This window comes from Frieseomelitta varia, unplaced genomic scaffold, assembly GCF_011392965.1.
Source record: "Frieseomelitta varia isolate USP_RPSP 00005682 unplaced genomic scaffold, Fvar_1.2 scaffold_480, whole genome shotgun sequence".
NCBI lineage: Eukaryota > Metazoa > Arthropoda > Insecta > Hymenoptera > Apidae > Frieseomelitta > Frieseomelitta varia.
Window position 1 is genome coordinate 255,371 of NW_025110235.1, and position 17,503 is coordinate 272,873.

Sequence of the window (17,503 nt, forward strand, 5' to 3'; positions counted from 1 at the left end):
GTACAAATTTTGCAAATTTTGAATGTTGTTATCAACCTATCACTTGAACGAATTTGCCTAAATCCTGTAACGTTGTCATAAATTTGGTAATGTGCCACTGACTATAGACGAGATATGGAACTAATATTAAAGTAAACAAAGAACAATTAACAACAAAATATTCAGATTTTTGTTCCTAATTTATTTTATTAGTTTTATAGTAAAGCAACATACTTTCTTAAATTTTTCGTTTGTCTGTAACAGTTAGTATAGTCACCGGTATAATAAAATTTTTTAAACGTTCACACTCTTTTTATCTTAAAGCACATTTTTAGAATTTTTGAAAAACGTGACAAAAAGTGATTATAGATATTTATTTTTTTTATTTTAAATATTATATTTACGTAAATTATTTTCTCACACATTATTTTATAATGAAATAACAAATTTGACAAATAAAAATTAATTAATTTATATTATTTAATCTTATTGTAAATTAAACGATAAAATCAACATTGGTAATCAATAATTGTTATCCTAATTTTTAATCTTTTATGTGATAAGATATGTGTATATATAAATACCAGTATAAACACTTTGTATAATTTGTTTGCAGTAAATACTCTGCAGTAATGATTTTCTCAATTTACATTATATTAATTTTATCAATATTGTACACATCATGGGGAGATCAATATGTATTAATATCTGATATAGAAAGCGAAGAAGAGGATATTATAGAAATAAAATTAAACCATTATTCTCCAACATGGAATAGTTTAGATAATCGTCCACTTCCAAATTGGTATGATGATGCAAAACTTGGTATTTTTATTCATTGGGGTGTTTTTAGCGTTCCTAGTTTTGGCTCTGAATGGTTTTGGAATAATTGGAAAGGTAATTTTTTTATTATTGTTCATTAGAATAATTGTTTATTACAATCAAAATTTTTTATTTCTTGTAAAATAACATGAACTTATAAAGAATTAAAGACAAACTTTCATTTTTAGAAGAAACAGCTAATACAAAATACCGTGACTTTATGAAACAAAGATATCCACCTAATTTTACATATCAAGACTTTGCTCATGAATTTACTGCTGAATTTTTCAATGCAACACAATGGAGTGAATTATTTCAAGCATCAGGTGCAAAATATATTGTACTAACAAGTAAACATCATGAGGGATATACATTGTGGCCTTCAAAATATTCATTCAGTTGGAATTCTGTAGATGTAGGACCACAAAAAGATCTTATAGGTAATCATTGAATTGAATGTTTTATTGTTTTAATTATTTTATATCTTTAATTGATGATTTTTAAATTCAGGAGAATTAGCTACAGCAATAAGAAGTTCAACTAATTTGAAATTTGGACTTTATCATTCTTTGTATGAATGGTATAATCCTCTCTACTTATCTGATAAAGATAACAATTTTACAACCCAAACTTTTGTTGAACAAAAGATAATTCCTGAATTACATGAGTTAGTGGAAAAATATGAGCCAGAAGTTTTATGGTCTGATGGTGACTGGGAAGCGTCAGATGTTTACTGGAAATCAAAAGAATTTTTGGCATGGTTGTATAATGAAAGTCCTGTGAAGGGTACAGTTGTAGTAAATGATAGATGGGGACAAAATATACCATGCCATCATGGTGATTTTTACACGTGTTCTGATCGTTATAATCCTGGTAAATTAAATCTAACATCAACACACACGTTTGAAATTTATATTTTTTATTTATCTTGTTTTTAATTTGATTTCTTTAGGAGTACTCTTATCGCACAAATGGGAAAACTGTATGACAATTGATAAAAAATCTTGGGGATTTCGTAGGAATGCTGTATTGTCAGATTATTTCACTTTGTCAGGATTGATAAAAGAATTAGTAATTACTGTAAGCTGTGGAGGAAATTTATTAATGAATGTTGGACCAACAAAAGATGGCATTATTACTCCAATATATGAAGAAAGATTACGTGGAATGGGTATGTTCTCTAAAGCAAAATATATTTATTTATATAACCAATTTATTTAATGTATTCAATAGGTGATTGGTTAAAAATAAATGGGGAAGCTATTTATGATACCAAACCTTGGAAAGCACAAAATGATAGCTTGACTAATGATGTTTGGTATACACAAAGCAAAAATGCAAATCAAATTTATGCCACAATTCTTGAATGGCCAAATAAAGATGTATTATATTTAGGATCATTTAAAACAACTCCAAGTACACGAATTTCAGTTCTTGGATCTAAATTACTAATTAATGTATGTACTTCATTTTAATAGATTTATATTACACAAGTATTAAGTATAATAATTGAAAACAATAACATTAAACTTTTAATTTCAGTGGAAACAAAGTAGTGAAAAATTGACTATATCATTACCAGCAGAACTTCATAAAGGACAACCAGCCTGGGTATTAAAAATAAAACCAGAATAACAAAAACAGAATAATATTTAAATATATATTTTATTAAAAATAATATTCACCTAAAAAATAAAATACATATAAGTAAAATGGCATTTGTTTACTTCCTTTCCCTTCAAATTTTTATTTATACATATGTATTTTTTTATACGTTATTTATATATCATACGGTAAAAAGATAAGTTTTTGAATACACCCATAAAACCAATACTGATTATGTCTCCAATACATTCGTATGTTAAAGTTGCGCTACCTCGTACAAATAAGCTCCAAGTAATTTAGTCTAAACCAAAAATAAAATATCTTTATATTTAAGCAATTATAGTAAATAATACTATTTTTTATAGAAATACTTACGCCTCCAATATAGTTACGAAGATCTACTTTCTCGTTCTGAGAATGTGCACCATCATCACCAGCACCAACTGGTAAAAGTAATACGTTTTTGCCTGTTACTTCTTGGAATGTTAATGTAACTGGAATTGAACCTCCTTCGCGTGATAGATCAGGCTCTACATCATAAACATGTTTAGTAGCTTTCCGACCAGCTACATAATTTGGATGATCAGGATTTTCAGACCAGGTTTTTCCTCCATGACACATACTGACATTGAATTTATTTGGACTACCTCTAGCGGCCCATTTTTCGTTTAAGTATGCTGTTACTTTTTCTACAGTATCTTCTGGTGTCATGTTTGGTACTATTCTAATTGAAAATTTACCAGTAACTTTTCCTGGAATAACAGTTTTTGCACCTGGTTCGCTAAATGCTCCCTCTATTCCATGAAGAGACAAACTGGGTTGTCTCCACCGATGCATCAACAATTGAATCTAACATAATTAAATTTATTAATAACATATACAATAATATAAATATAATATAATAATAAATTTAATTAGAAATATTTACTTTATCTTCATTATGAGCTAATTTATTAGTTCCAATAGAATTTTTGAATTCAGTAACATCAAATTCTATTGTTTCATAGGATTCTATTTCCTTTTTCAGAATGTCAACAACATTATTATAGATACCATCTATCAAAATTTTTCCATTTACGTCCACTAGTGTATTTAACAAATATATCAAATCTGCCATTGCCTCATGCAAAGTTCCACCGAATGTGCCACTATGCAGATCTTTAATAGCACAAGTCACTTCCACTTGGAAATAACAGATACCTCTTAAACCATAAGTAATACAAGGTTTTTTGGTACCCAACCAATAATTATCAGATATGCACACATAATCTACACCTTGCAAGAATGTATCTTTTCGTGCCCAAAGAAGTTCATCTAAGCCTTCACTACCACTTTCTTCCATACCCTCAAAAACAAACTGAAATTGGAAAATATTTAACAAATATAATACATACAGAAAATTTACAATTTATAAAAATTATAATTAAATACAAAATAAAATTTACACATAAAAAGTTCACAATTGGGCATACCTTGAGATTAACAGGAATATCAATTCCAATGGCTTTGTAAGCCTGTAATGCATGAATCCAACAAAGTACAGGACCTTTGTCATCTGTACTTCCCCGCCCAAATAACTTGCCATTTCTCTCAACAAGAGTAAATGGCTCAGTATCCCAACCATCTTCTTTTAATGCAGGCTGAACGTCTAAATGCCCATATATGAGAACGGTCTTCTTTTTAGAATCAGAACCAAGAGTCCCTAACAAAACAGGTGGAAGAGGAATTACATTCCCATCTGGAAGAGTTTGTTTCCCTACATCCGCCAATTCTGTTGTGGCTCCAAGATTTTTCAATCTCACTTCTGCCCATTTCATCATTTTAATTATTTCATTTCTATGGTCTGGCCAAGCTGATACAGATTTTATAGCTATTGCTTCTTTCAAATTATTTATATACTCTGTTTTATGATCATCAATATAGCTGAAAGTGAAATTAATATCAAGATTAATATTACATTATTTTATATATATATATGTAATATATATATACACACATATTATATCAAATATATATGCATATAAATACACACCTAAACAGGTGCTTTAATGTAGATGGAAGCGAAGTCATTTTTTATCACTTGTATTCCGGAATGATCAAACAAGTCCACGTTAGCAGTTAACAAAGTGAGAAAATATTTTCTGCAAGTGTATATATATAGACAATAAATCAGAAATCTTATCTCATGGGTGTGACCTTGTTTCTGATAAATTACTTTCCAAAAGTTTTCTACTTAAATATAAAATTAATGCATTTATAAAATATAAAGCATTTAAAATACTTAAACAACTAATCTATATTAATAGGTTCTTGATATTATTTAGCTCAATGCGTGATATATATCTTGGAAATTACATGAAATGAAATTATCTCAAATTTAACCAATTAAATTCTTGTATTTAATTTGCGAATTTTGAATTGTACTGATGTATGACGCTAAAAATATCCAATTGCAAGTGAAGTTTACGTATTTATATACTAGTATATTATGGGCGAACTATATGTAAAATATAATTGTCGGTTTGGATACTTGTCAACATTGCCAACATAAATGGTGGAACTTGCCTCAACCTGTTCTCTATAACATGGAAGGTTATAAATAATAAAACAGGCAAGAAACGATATTTTACAATATTTTAGAAAATAATATTTTACAAAAGTTTACAAAATGTCTCGACATCGCGATGTACGATGCATGAATTATTCGGAAGGTACGTAAATAAATAGGAAACAAATACTTCGAATATTTTGTCTGAATATTTTGAGTCTTTAGTCAATTATTAACGTGACATATTTTTTGCAGAATACGAAGGCTATGACGATGTATATGGACATTCTGTAGAAGATGACTATTGTGTATCTCCTAGTGGTACTTTTGTTTAATATATATTCAATGTAGATTTTTTATGCTTAATATGTTTTTAATATAAGAGTGTTAATTGTTTAAATTACAGCTGAACAGTTTTTATTTGATCGAAGTAAACAACAAAATATTGCATCCTTCATTACTGAACCAGATATAATAGAAGATAACGAGGACAATGAGGAACTTTCAATGTCTTTCAATGAAAAAGATGCATTTACAGATATCGAATGGGCCAAGCTGATGTCATGTATGGAATCTATCAAAAATGTTATAGGAGATACGGTACCAGAGTCTGAGATTAAAAAAAAGATTATTCAGTCAAAATTTGATGTTAAAATAGCACTTGATTTGATTTTAAAAGAATCTTCACCAAAAACTGTTACTGGTATGTATATTTATTATATATTTCTTTAATAACTTAGTTAGAATAATTTAATCATTTTAGGTCCATCGATGGTTAATAAGGACAATTTGGAGCCCCATCCAGGTATATTACTTATTAACATATTTTTAATAAAAAGTAACTTTATAGTACTATTTCTTAATTTATAATTTTTTTTTTGTTTCATGTGTTGTCTTTGAATCCATTGGTAAGGTAAGATGCTACATCTACTAAACTTCAACCTAATTCATTCATTATACCCAAATTATCATTTAACAAACAAGAGAATAGTGAAGGTACTAAAGAGAATGTATACCTCATAAATAATTTAGAAAGTTTCAAAGATTTAGCTATTAGTAATTCCCCTATGAAGTTTTCCTCTTTATCTGGGTTTAATCCTCTTGTTGATTTCACGTTGTCAAGTTCTACATCTTCAAAAAATGATTCAGATACTGTAGCATTCAAAACTTTAGCTGATTTAACAGCACATCATTTACAGAATACTAGCAATTTACTTGGTAATGAGAAAACGTCTTCCCCTAAGACAAATTTTTTAATTCCAAAATTGTCAATTAAAAAAGATAATTGTAATGACATAAATGAACAATTAAATTTATCTACTATTCTAGAAGATATACATATAGACTCTGATGCAATAAATGATAGAAAGTCAGATGATTCTATGGATTCACTTGAAAGAAGTTTATCTAGTGTATTTGCTTTTTCAAAAGATTTTATTAATACCAGTATTAAAAGTAACTCACAAAATATAGAATCAAAAAATGATTTAATAGTAAATATAAGTGATACTCGAACACCATCACCAGATCCTTGGATCATTGATTTAAATTCCACTTTAAAAGAAGCCACATTTTTAGTTTCAAATAATTGTAGTCATACAAAATTGGAAATGCTAAAAGATGTTCATAACATCATTCCTAATTCTAGTTTACAGATTCCTAATAAAAATATTGAAATTCCATATGCTATATTACCTACAACATTAAATTTAAGTTGTCTTAGATATATTAAACTGCCATATAGCAAAAAGAACGTATCTTTATTTGGTAGAACATTATGCAGAACATGGAAATTAAAAAAGCCAATTCTTAAATCTCAACAAGAGTATTATAAAACAGTAAAGAGATTCGATTTCTCAGTTCCATATACCCGGGCTTCGTAAATTGTGTAAAAATATATAAAAGTGTTAGGTACAAAGTTTTTGCGGTACAAAACGATATCGTAATTAAATATTATTTTTACAAATATAACATTGAATTATAAATTTTATATAAATTTATGAATATATATACATATATATAAAAAATTACGATTGATACAAATGTAAACTGACATAATATGATTAAAAGTCGATTCTTTTTGATTATGTAATTATATTCACTGTAAGGTATTATTTCTATGTAAATATTATTTCTGAAGTTTTAAAGCGAAACTTGTAAATTTTTAAATTGAAAATGTATTTAAATTAACAATATATATATTTCAACTAATACTATATATATATTTTTGTATTAAAATCTTTAAATATTTTTTCGTATTTAATATTAAAATAACAATAGTTTACAATAAATTTTATGATAGGTAAAAAATTGTCATCCAAATCTCCATTTCAAGTTACAACACCTTCCAATGTGAAAATTATTCCCGCTGGGAAACGACCTGTTATAAAAGGCTTTAATGTAAGCGGGACTGAGAATACTGATGTATTGAATTCTCGTATAGAGAGTCCTCGCTCTCAAAGTCCATATTCTGATTATAATAGTCCAGAAATAAAAAGAAAGGAAAATATAATAACAAGGGAAAGGAAAGCAGGTTCTTCGAATGCAAATAGCCCGCGATGTCAGTCTCCAATATCAGGACATGAAACACCTGATTTTGATCCTAAATTAAAACTTAATGAAGAAAAAGTTGATGTAATGAAGATTTATAAAGATAAAAGAGGAGACAGTAAAGAGCAGTTACATTTAGTTGTGGTTGGTCATGTTGATGCTGGTAAAAGTACTTTATTAGGACGACTTCTATGTGAGTTAGGGCAAGTTCCATCAAGATTAATTCACAAATATCAACAAGAAAGTAAAAAAATAGGAAAACAATCGTTTGCTTACGCATGGGTTCTTGATGAAACAGGAGAAGAACGGTAATTAAAATTTCTAATGAAAAAAGAATTTATATAGACTGTTATGTTAATCAATTTTTGTACATTTTTGTAATAGGGAACGTGGAATAACAATGGACGTTGGTCATTCTAAATTTGAAACAGAAACAAAATCCATTACTTTATTAGATGCACCTGGACATAAGGATTTTATACCTAATATGATTACAGGTGCTACTCAAGCTGATGTAGCTCTGTTAGTAGTAGATGCTACTAGAGGAGAATTTGAAACTGGTTTTGACAGCGGAGGTCAAACTAGAGAACATGCGCTATTATTACGCTCATTAGGTACTAAACTTTTTCATGTAAATTATCAATAGAAATTATTCATTACTTAAAGATTATCAATTTTTCAGGTATATCACAGTTAGCAGTAATAGTAAATAAATTAGACACAGTAGATTGGTCTAAAGAGAGATTTGATGAAATAGTAAATAAAATGAGCGTATTTTTGAAACAAGCTGGATTCAAGGACAACGTTAGTTTTGTTCCTTGTAGTGGTTTATCTGGTGAAAATATATTAACAAAACCTAAAGAACCTTTATCTAATTGGTATAACTATTATTCACAGTAGTGGTGAGCAACCCGTAGTTTTTCAACTACTTACGTGTGGTTTGTCGAAACGTTACACTTCGTTTAACTAAAATCTAAAAATTTTTTAGGTAAAATATATGAAGTATTATCAATATGACGCACATTAATTCCTTAATAACAAGGTTATAATATATACGTTGGTCATTTTTTTTTCGGACTTGAGTTACGTTTACTGATAAATAGTTATCTATAATTATATGACAAGACTCACTACAAGACAAAGGTTGCTCACCATTGATCTAGAACATTCAATGCGTTAAAAAAAAAAAAAAAAAATATATATATATATATATATATATATATTAATTGTTATTGTATAATTATGCAGGTACACAGGACCTACATTAGTCAGTGTTATCGAAAATTTTAAGTGTCCTGAACGTCATATAAACAAACCATTTCGTTTTTCGATTAACGACATATTTAAAGGTACAGGATCTGGATTCTGTGTTTCTGGTCATGTAGAAACAGGCATGGTCTCTTTAGGTGATAAAGTTTTAGTATTACCACGCAATGAAACTGCAGTGGTTAAAGGTATATCAACGTTCTATAGCTTTCTTTCATATATTTAGACTGTTATAGTAAAATTCCTGACATTAATTTGTAGGTTTACAAATAGATGAAATATCTACAACAAACGCATTTGCTGGGGATCATGTTTCGTTAACATTATCTGCAATTGATCAACAAAATGTTGGAATTGGTGATATTATTTGTAATCTTCAAAATCCAGTTCCTGTAACAACACGTTTCCAAGCACATGTTGTTGTATTTGCAGTGAAAATACCTATTATGAAAGGTCTTCCAGTAATAATTCACCAACATTCTTTAGTTCAACCAGCTGTTATTACAAAACTAGTAGCACAACTTCATAGAAATACAGGTGAAATGATAAAAAAGAAACCGCGCTGTTTACCAAAAAATTCAAGTGCTATTATTGAAATTACTACACAAAATCCAGTTTGTATGGAATTATATAAAGATATTAAAGAATTGGGTAGAATCATGTTACGTGTAGAAGGAACAACCATCGCAGCTGGTCTAATTACGAAAATTAAGTAATAACAATGTAATAAATTTATGTACCATTATAGACAGCTATACATTTACATTATTGCATACTGCATATATTTGTATATTGCTGAAAATACACAGAACTTAACATAATATCATATCCTTGTTAATTTATATTTATATGTACATATAAATTAATAGAATATTCACCTTTCTTTTGGTCTACGTATAATATGTAATGTATTTATAATGATTTATAATATTTATATGATATAATTAAATAAAATTGTCCTCAAATCTTTGCTCATTAGTTTTTCATTATAAAAATTTTCAAGTTTTCTTAAAACAATTTCATTTTTCAAGATATAATAGTTATATATATATATATATATATGTAATTATGAAAAAATTATTTAATGGTATTACTTTATTACTATTGTGCCTTGAATTTTATTTTCATTTTACCTAGCACAACTACTACATCCCCCAAAGGGAATATTAATAGTATCTCCTGTGTTAGGTCTTCCTAATCTACGTGTTGGTGGACGTGGTGGCCTAAATATAAACACATGGTATTAGTATTATCTTAAAAATGTAAATTACAATTGTATTAAAAAATCACAATAAATTTTACCCAGATCCAGGTCTATAATCTCTTGTATATTCACTTCCATATTTATTCATGTTAGGATTGATCAATGTTTTAAAACTATAAAAATGATTCATTCAATTACATCTCCTTGTTATTTATTTAATAATAATTTAATGATAATAATAGAAAACGTTATAAGTTACTTACAACATTATAACCATGAAAATTATACCTGCGAAAAACCTAAACACTTTTAAATATAATGGAGTATTACATAAGACACTTCCATCTAAAAATTTATTAATTATGATTATATGTAAAACAAATGCTTTAATTACATATACAATATTATACATTATTAGAAATTTCACTAAGGTTAGTTTTATTACCATTTGATACGTAAACCATATTTCACAATTATTTTATAAAAATTGTTTAATTAATTGCTGCAAACTAATTCAACTACACAATATTACTTAATCACGCTTATATATAAGCGTAACTAAAAACTGCAAGTTTTGTACTTTGACAGTTCCTTCTAAAGCCACGTCATACGTCACATATCTGCATACATAAATGTATAAGTACAAACAATGAAATAGCTTCAGGAGTACTACACTACGCAAAAGCATATATGCACAAACTTATTTCAATATTAAACATTTTTTGTTAGTGATATTTTAACATTCGTATATCTCTTTACTTTTCTTTTATTCAAAATATATCTAAATAAAATAGGTATTCATATTTATATTAAAGATAAAGGATAATTTTTATACAATATTATTTACATCAAATTATTCAAAACTCAAAATCCATTTTAAATGATAAACAGATCGTTAAACAATCAAATATATTTAAACAATAATTTACACTTATGCAGTGCTTTTTAATGTTTGATCACGTGGAACAACTTTCACCCAAAGTCCTCCTTGTGCTCTGATTGTCATTCTAAATTTGGGTCGCACTTCTTCTTTTCCAGGGATCGATTGTAATCGGCATCTTCTAAGAATTGCACTAATCATACATTTCATTTCGAGCATTGCAAACTTATTACCTGAATAAATGTCCAACAAATGAATTTAATTAAATAAAAAGTATTAAAATTTATAATGGCATTTTTAAAAAACTGTTTTATACCGATGCAATTTCTCGGACCAGCGCTGAATGGTATATACGCATAAGGATGCCTTTTTTCAGAATTTTCTGCATTAAAACGCTCTGGTTTAAATGCCTCAGGGTCTGGAAAATATTGCGGCAAACGGTGAGTGCTGTATGGGCATATTAGCACGCTACAACCAGCTGGTATCACATGCTTTCCTAAAATATGTATTATTTATATAATAGTTATAAATTAATTTTACAATTTAATTTTATGTCAGCAATAATTGAACAGTATTCAAAAAAAAGCTCGCAAGATAAAATGATGAAACGAGTAATTGGGTCAGATGTTTTAACTTTACTTGAAGCATAAAGTTCGAAGCTTGTTATTCTTTTATTTACAAAACAAATCAAAGTTTCATTATTTGAGAATATCATCTATTTTGGATTAAATAACTTTCTAGAGAAACTGTTCACAATGTTATGTTATGTTATATTAATTTCATGTATCACAAAATGATCAGGTCATACCGATTTTTATATCTTCACCTAGTGTTCTCGCTATTATTGGTACACTCGGATATAGTCTCAATGATTCTTTGATGCACATCTCTAAACATCTCATTTCTTTCAGATCGTTCATTGTAGGCAATCTCGAATTTCCATTGAAAATTTGGTCGATTTCTTCTATACATTTATTCTGCCATTCAGGATTGTTGGCTAAAAGAAAAAGCGTCATCGCAGTTGCGGTACCAACCGAATCCTGTCCAGCTAACATGAATGTGCAACACTCTTCGACAATGTCTTCATCGGAAAAGCAAGGATTTTTTTCCTTCATTTCTACCATGTATTCCAGCAAAGATGTCCTTTTTTTCTGTTTTACTTCATGATCAGGTGCAGGTGTATTATTTTGTAAAAGCTTGCGCTTTTCTTCCATCATTTTAAAACAAGTATCGAATAAATCTTTCCGTTGTTTCTCTTCTTTTCTACCATGTTTAGTTAATCGGTAAATCCATTCGATTAATAGCCAAGGCCTCACCATTCGGTATAAAAGCATAATTTGTCCTCTGAAACGGAAATTTCATCATGTACTATCTTTAGCATCGTTAATGCAACAAAAGAAAAAAATATAAAAATGTTTTCCAATTCTCACTTTCGGAAAGGTAAATCATCAATCATTCCATTGGTCCTTCGATCCGTTTGGTTTATTCCCAAAACTGTTTCTGCAAACAGTTTAATAATTACTTTAAATACAAGATGATTCCAAGAAATGGGAAATATTCAAACTATATGTGTAAAATTTTTGTACAACAGTAAGCAGTCCTTTCAATGAAAATTTATGAGTCATTCGTTTATTTAACGTAAGTTAATTTTAAAATTTATTTCAAATGCTAATTGATATTGAGAATGTTAGCAGACATTGGACGTTTTAGGAGTTTGCATTCTTAGGAGTTCTTTCCATATTAAATAATAAGTTTGTTAAACACAAGTAATGAGTTAACACAAAAAGTATGAAGTTTATTAAATAACAAACGACTTCTTAACAGTATGTGTGTGTGTGTGTGTGTGTGTATATATATCATTTTAAAATAAAAATATATACAATACTAAAAAAAAATTTTATTCTAATAGAATTTTTCTGTTAGAAGAACAGAAATATTTTCTACATTCAAAATATTAAATATTTAAACTGAATTTAAAATGAACATTCAAAACTATTAATGATTTTTCAATCTAAAAATGTTTATTAAAAAAAATGATTATTATGTTTATTACTAATGAAAGACTGATCAATCACGTACAGATGGAATTTATAAATTGTAAGCATATTATTACGTAAAATGTCATAAATAAACAATCTCAATCATTCGCAGTATTTTACAATATTTTTCAATAAAAAACAAATTTGTTGACTTTGATATCCACATACGGAATGCATTTACGTGCATTATGCAAATTAAATAAAACATGGCCAATAGATGACTTCATGAAATACTTCTTCGAAATATGAATTTCGTGCTTCTATATAATTAGTGGCACATAGCGTAAATTGTGACAAAAGATTAACGATCGTGAATAATATTTTTTTTAAATATGAAATAATATATTATAATTTATTATACATAAATATTCTATATGATTGCGATATTTATTATAATAATTATTAGTTTTATAAGAAACTAATTAACAAAGGACATTTTAAAAAAGAAATAAACTATTTTTAGAATCTATGAAAAATGCTAATTCATATGTTAATTTCTCCTTGATGTTTATGTATTTATTGCTAAATATTGTAAATATTGTAAATACATTATATTTTTACTTACCACTCAAAATGTTGTAAACTGAATCATTAATGAAAGGAGTAATATTGATTTCTTGGTTGTTCTTTTTAAGAAATTCTTTCATCAAGTGATCTGCGTGTTCCGCGAAAATATTCGTGAATTTCTCGAGAATATGAAGATGAAAAGCGGGTTGTAAAATTCTTCGATGAACTCGCCAAGTTTCTGTGTCTCGTGTAATTAAACCTTTTCCAAGAAAATTATCTAGTAATTTGTAGAAAAACACCTTGTGCGTATGCTTTGTACTACCGAGTACCAATTGGATGTCTTCTGGCTCCAGAAACATTACATATGGCAATATTGTCAACCAAACTCCGACAATACGTCCATAATCTTGATTTTCATGTGCCAATCTATAAAGGACTGAAAATCATATAATAATTTAAACAAAAATAAAAATTTAAAATAATTAAAATTTGGCGATTTTTACTAGTAAATCCGAACTTTAATAATTTATGTAATAACTTTATTTTATGTATTAATTTATTAAATTCTAATTCTGTTTAAATTTTTTTAGTATTAATTGCTTACAATTTTTCTTGAGTGTATAGTTTGCGTTTCCAATAAAGGGTACAGTTTTCGGGCCATTTAGTCGAGAAACATGAATGACACTTCTAATATAACTTTTTAAGATGTACAGAATATAAAGACTGATCAAAATGACGAGGTATATCCACGCCTCACCCGATGTATGCTCCCACTAATAAAATAAAAATGTCCATTGTGTTATTAGCTTTTGTAACAAGTTTACCTGATTTATAGAGTTAAAATTGAAACTAAAATTGTTGATAATTTTAACATTTAATTATTTTATTTCTTCTTTTAAATTAAAACTTCTATTCTTAGAATGTATCTTTTAAATTAAAACTTCTACTTCTTAGAATGCATTAATGTTTTTTTAATATTTTATTTGCATAGAATGCTAAGAATTCTACGTAATTTAAAGTTTTGCAGCATTCATTGCCTATTCAAGTTGAATCTTCTATTAATTGGTACATTGGAACGTGCTATTGACTATGCGCACATACGATCTGAATACTGATTTATCACAACAAAGAATAAGTTCCTCCGATCGAACTTAAATAATTGGATTGTGAATTTTTATTCATTAAAAAATTTGAAAATGCAAAAATACACATACTTGATATAAAATGTAAAAATATACATATAAAATCTCCAAATAGTATTTGTTATAATATATTTAATAGATGAAACAAATCTCAAGCCTCAGTTTCATTTCTTTATTTTTGTATTTATAAAAATATGAATTGACATAACGATTCTTTATAATTATAATAGTAATATTCTAATCTAGTTATAACACAGTATAATAATCTAATCATGACAGTAACAACAAATAATTAAATGAATAAATAATTGAAAACATAAACAAGTATTCAAAATTTTATTGCGAACGTTTTAAATATAATTAACTTACGCAATTAACTGTAATTAACTTATGCAAAATTACATAAAATCGAACTTAATAGAACTTTGAATACTACAGAATTCAATCACAGAATATTTGTCATCACTTACTATTTGTTGAACTGTAACAACCATATTTAGGTATATAATTTTTTATATTCAACACACCGAAGTACTTTTTGACAAAATGTGTAGGACTGTAACATCGAACTCTGGCATACCCTATTTAAGCATCTACTCCCACCAGATTCATGGGTCTCTTAAGATTTGCTCAAAGTCCATAATGTACTTAGAATACGTCATACCTTGCATCGAGAGTCACGTAAAATTTTCATCTCTAACAAACATATTTCAGTTTTATGTACGTATATTATATCTTCAGTTTGTAAACTGTGTGAAAGTTACAGGTTTATCGACACGTCACTCCCTTCATATTTTCGGCTATCTCATCTTATGAAAAAGCACATTTCATCAAATATGACTTTTTGACATTCCATTAATATCGAAGAAGCGCACGTGAATTCGAAGTAAAACATTCTTGATTTTTCGACCACAATCATTGGAATTCATTTTATTACAATAAATGGAATTTCTATTTATTACAATAAATATAAATTATTTTAATTAATATTAGTGCTTTTATAAATAAACGGTGAATTTTTATGTATTCATCGGAAATTCAAAACTGCATAGAATGCAGATAAAATGCAAAAATATATTCATTTTTTCATTTCTCTAGTTGCACTTACAAAAAATACAAATCCGCATGTATCTACAGTCTATCAATGAATTGTAAGTTAAGCAGCTCTTCAAATTTATTTAATTTCATTTAATTTCATTAAATTTATTATATTCATTTTTATCTAATTTCAAAAATTAATTTTCGCTCACCTTTAGGAATACCATAGAAATATCACAACCGTTTGTAATAAGAAATAAAACGACTAGCTTTGCACACTACAAGATTAAAGTAATCAGCCAACTAAACCTTCAGTAATGAATAGTAGACGTTTATATAGGTGTAATGGAATACGAGGTGCTTACGGAGCCTATTAACAAGCAGTTCACAAACAAATCACGTATTGTTGATATGTGCAGGCGTGCTTTATAAAATATTTTTTTCCCGCTCAGCTTCTGGGAGGCGAGCGCCAAAGATGATATTTTACACGCATCCTTCTCGTCAGGGTCGAGTAGAGAGAAAGGAACCTCGAAAAATATCAAGTGAATAAGTTATCATATTATTAGACTATAATATGTACTATAATTATACCATGACAAGCCGTTTATTTTCATCTATTAATAATAGCTAAAGGATAATAATCTTTATCGTATAAAAATCGATAATAATTCAGCAACAATAGTAATTAGCTAAAATCTTATAACCTTAACCTAGTATTTTATTCTAATCTAATGTAGGATTTTTTATGAGTTTTGTAAAATAAATTTAACTAAGATCATACGTGACATTTACAGACCTTGAAAAGACTTTAAAATTCCTTCGCCTTAGCAATCTTTGATATATGCAAATCAGATGTCGAATATAATTAATTATAGTTTTCGATATATGTGTATTAATGTAGTTTACGATCTTTAAGTTGGACGATTGCCAACCATTCTATTTGCAATTATCCTTGTAATTTGTGCTTAATACATCTATTTTATTGTACACATTAGATTGTCTTTTTTCTAAAAAAAAAACAAAAACTTATAAATTAAAGTAATTACTAATAATTAATTGTGATTATCAAGTAAAAGAATTATAATGTAATAAATATAGAATTGATCTTTATGTTTACGATGTGTACGATGTACTTTTATCTTTATGACATTACATGATCATATTCAAAATTACATGAAGAAATTCTTATATTTACTTATATGTATTGTAGCTTTACTTTTCATGGAATTTGATTTCCCAATTTAAGCTTCAACGTTCTTCATATGTTGTTAAATATTTTGATTTCTAAATATATTTACTTTATGACATCACATTAAATAGACCAGTTATGTAATATAACTGTCACTATGATCACCATACCATAGATGCGCGCGCAAATTACTGAGTACCTTAGTCAACAAGTTATGTACTTAGTCAAATGTATGATTTATAGTAACTTCCGTGGAAGATCCTATTTTGAATTTGATACAACAATATTTTGTTGGAACAATATTTTATTAAGCAAATAAAAAAGTACATATTAAATAGCAAATAATTGATAAAATGTAACTTAATTTATTAAATACTAAATATTAACAAATAAATGTATCTATATGTTTCTGTATAAATATGTATCTAGAGGCATTTTTATCTTCCAGGTGCATTTAAATATTAATTTATAGCATAAAACGTAACAATTAAAAAATTTTTATAGATTATTAATTATATCGAAAAGTAATTCAATATTTTGATTTAAATTTTTCACTTCTAAATTTTTAATTATATTGATATTTTCATTTTTTTGTCATTTATTATTTATTTTGTATATGTTTACTTTAGTATTTGATTTTTATAAAAATAAAATAGTTTTTTTTATCATTGTTTTATATTCATTGTTTTTTTTTACCTGAAACTACAGTTTCATATTTCTCTAAAATAACAAGA

The 17,503-nt window shown here is 27.3% G+C and overlaps 5 protein-coding genes across 14 annotated transcripts; 2 read left to right on the forward strand and 3 right to left on the reverse strand.

The window, feature by feature from the left end:
• Nucleotides 1–2,514, forward strand: LOC122532871 (alpha-L-fucosidase). Of its 4 annotated transcripts, none has more exons than XM_043662016.1 (7): nucleotides 1–86; nucleotides 596–876; nucleotides 990–1,241; nucleotides 1,312–1,674; nucleotides 1,754–1,972; nucleotides 2,035–2,258; nucleotides 2,344–2,514. In XM_043662016.1, exons 2-7 carry the CDS (start codon nucleotides 612–614, stop codon nucleotides 2,434–2,436), a joined length of 1,416 nt encoding a protein of 471 aa, XP_043517951.1. In that variant the 5' UTR covers nucleotides 1–86; nucleotides 596–611; the 3' UTR covers nucleotides 2,437–2,514. The 4 variants fall into 4 exon arrangements, with proteins under 4 accessions (XP_043517951.1, XP_043517950.1, XP_043517954.1 ...); XM_043662015.1 differs by having other exon boundaries at nucleotides 47–131; XM_043662019.1 differs by lacking the exon at nucleotides 1–86 and adding an exon at nucleotides 214–242.
• On the reverse strand, nucleotides 2,506–8,501 carry LOC122532872 (cytosolic non-specific dipeptidase). 2 transcript variants are annotated; one of them, XM_043662021.1, is made up of 6 exons: nucleotides 8,438–8,501; nucleotides 4,439–4,547; nucleotides 3,879–4,329; nucleotides 3,335–3,763; nucleotides 2,782–3,255; nucleotides 2,506–2,707 (listed from the first exon to the last, which is right to left on the reverse strand). In XM_043662021.1, exons 2-6 carry the CDS (start codon nucleotides 4,474–4,476, stop codon nucleotides 2,663–2,665), a joined length of 1,437 nt encoding a protein of 478 aa, XP_043517956.1. In that variant the 5' UTR covers nucleotides 4,477–4,547; nucleotides 8,438–8,501; the 3' UTR covers nucleotides 2,506–2,662. The 2 variants fall into 2 exon arrangements, with proteins under 2 accessions (XP_043517956.1, XP_043517955.1); XM_043662020.1 differs by lacking the exon at nucleotides 8,438–8,501 and having other exon boundaries at nucleotides 4,439–4,616.
• On the forward strand, nucleotides 4,886–9,591 carry LOC122532868 (HBS1-like protein). Of its 5 annotated transcripts, none has more exons than XM_043662008.1 (10): nucleotides 4,886–5,117; nucleotides 5,210–5,275; nucleotides 5,361–5,657; nucleotides 5,718–5,759; nucleotides 5,873–5,950; nucleotides 7,257–7,812; nucleotides 7,889–8,118; nucleotides 8,187–8,382; nucleotides 8,753–8,958; nucleotides 9,032–9,591. In XM_043662008.1, the coding sequence occupies exons 1-10, from the start codon at nucleotides 5,075–5,077 to the stop codon at nucleotides 9,484–9,486; spliced, it is 2,169 nt and encodes a 722-aa protein (XP_043517943.1). In that variant the 5' UTR covers nucleotides 4,886–5,074; the 3' UTR covers nucleotides 9,487–9,591. The 5 variants fall into 5 exon arrangements, with proteins under 5 accessions (XP_043517943.1, XP_043517944.1, XP_043517945.1 ...); XM_043662009.1 differs by having other exon boundaries at nucleotides 7,290–7,812; XM_043662010.1 differs by lacking the exon at nucleotides 5,873–5,950.
• Nucleotides 9,530–10,748, reverse strand: LOC122532879 (selenoprotein K-like). The gene is made up of 4 exons (XM_043662037.1): nucleotides 10,420–10,748; nucleotides 10,238–10,319; nucleotides 10,073–10,147; nucleotides 9,530–9,993 (listed from the first exon to the last, which is right to left on the reverse strand). Exons 1-4 carry the CDS (start codon nucleotides 10,436–10,438, stop codon nucleotides 9,900–9,902), a joined length of 270 nt encoding a protein of 89 aa, XP_043517972.1. The 5' UTR covers nucleotides 10,439–10,748; the 3' UTR covers nucleotides 9,530–9,899.
• A 115-nt stretch (nucleotides 10,749–10,863) lies between these two features.
• LOC122532869 (probable cytochrome P450 4aa1) lies at nucleotides 10,864–16,131 on the reverse strand. 2 transcript variants are annotated; one of them, XM_043662014.1, is made up of 8 exons: nucleotides 15,946–16,131; nucleotides 15,793–15,858; nucleotides 14,005–14,173; nucleotides 13,459–13,836; nucleotides 12,285–12,354; nucleotides 11,663–12,198; nucleotides 11,171–11,350; nucleotides 10,864–11,087 (listed from the first exon to the last, which is right to left on the reverse strand). In XM_043662014.1, exons 2-8 carry the CDS (start codon nucleotides 15,805–15,807, stop codon nucleotides 10,906–10,908), a joined length of 1,530 nt encoding a protein of 509 aa, XP_043517949.1. In that variant the 5' UTR covers nucleotides 15,808–15,858; nucleotides 15,946–16,131; the 3' UTR covers nucleotides 10,864–10,905. The 2 variants fall into 2 exon arrangements, with proteins under 2 accessions (XP_043517949.1, XP_043517948.1); XM_043662013.1 differs by lacking the exons at nucleotides 15,793–15,858; nucleotides 15,946–16,131 and adding an exon at nucleotides 15,013–15,441.
• Nucleotides 16,132–17,503: the final 1,372 nt, after the last annotated feature.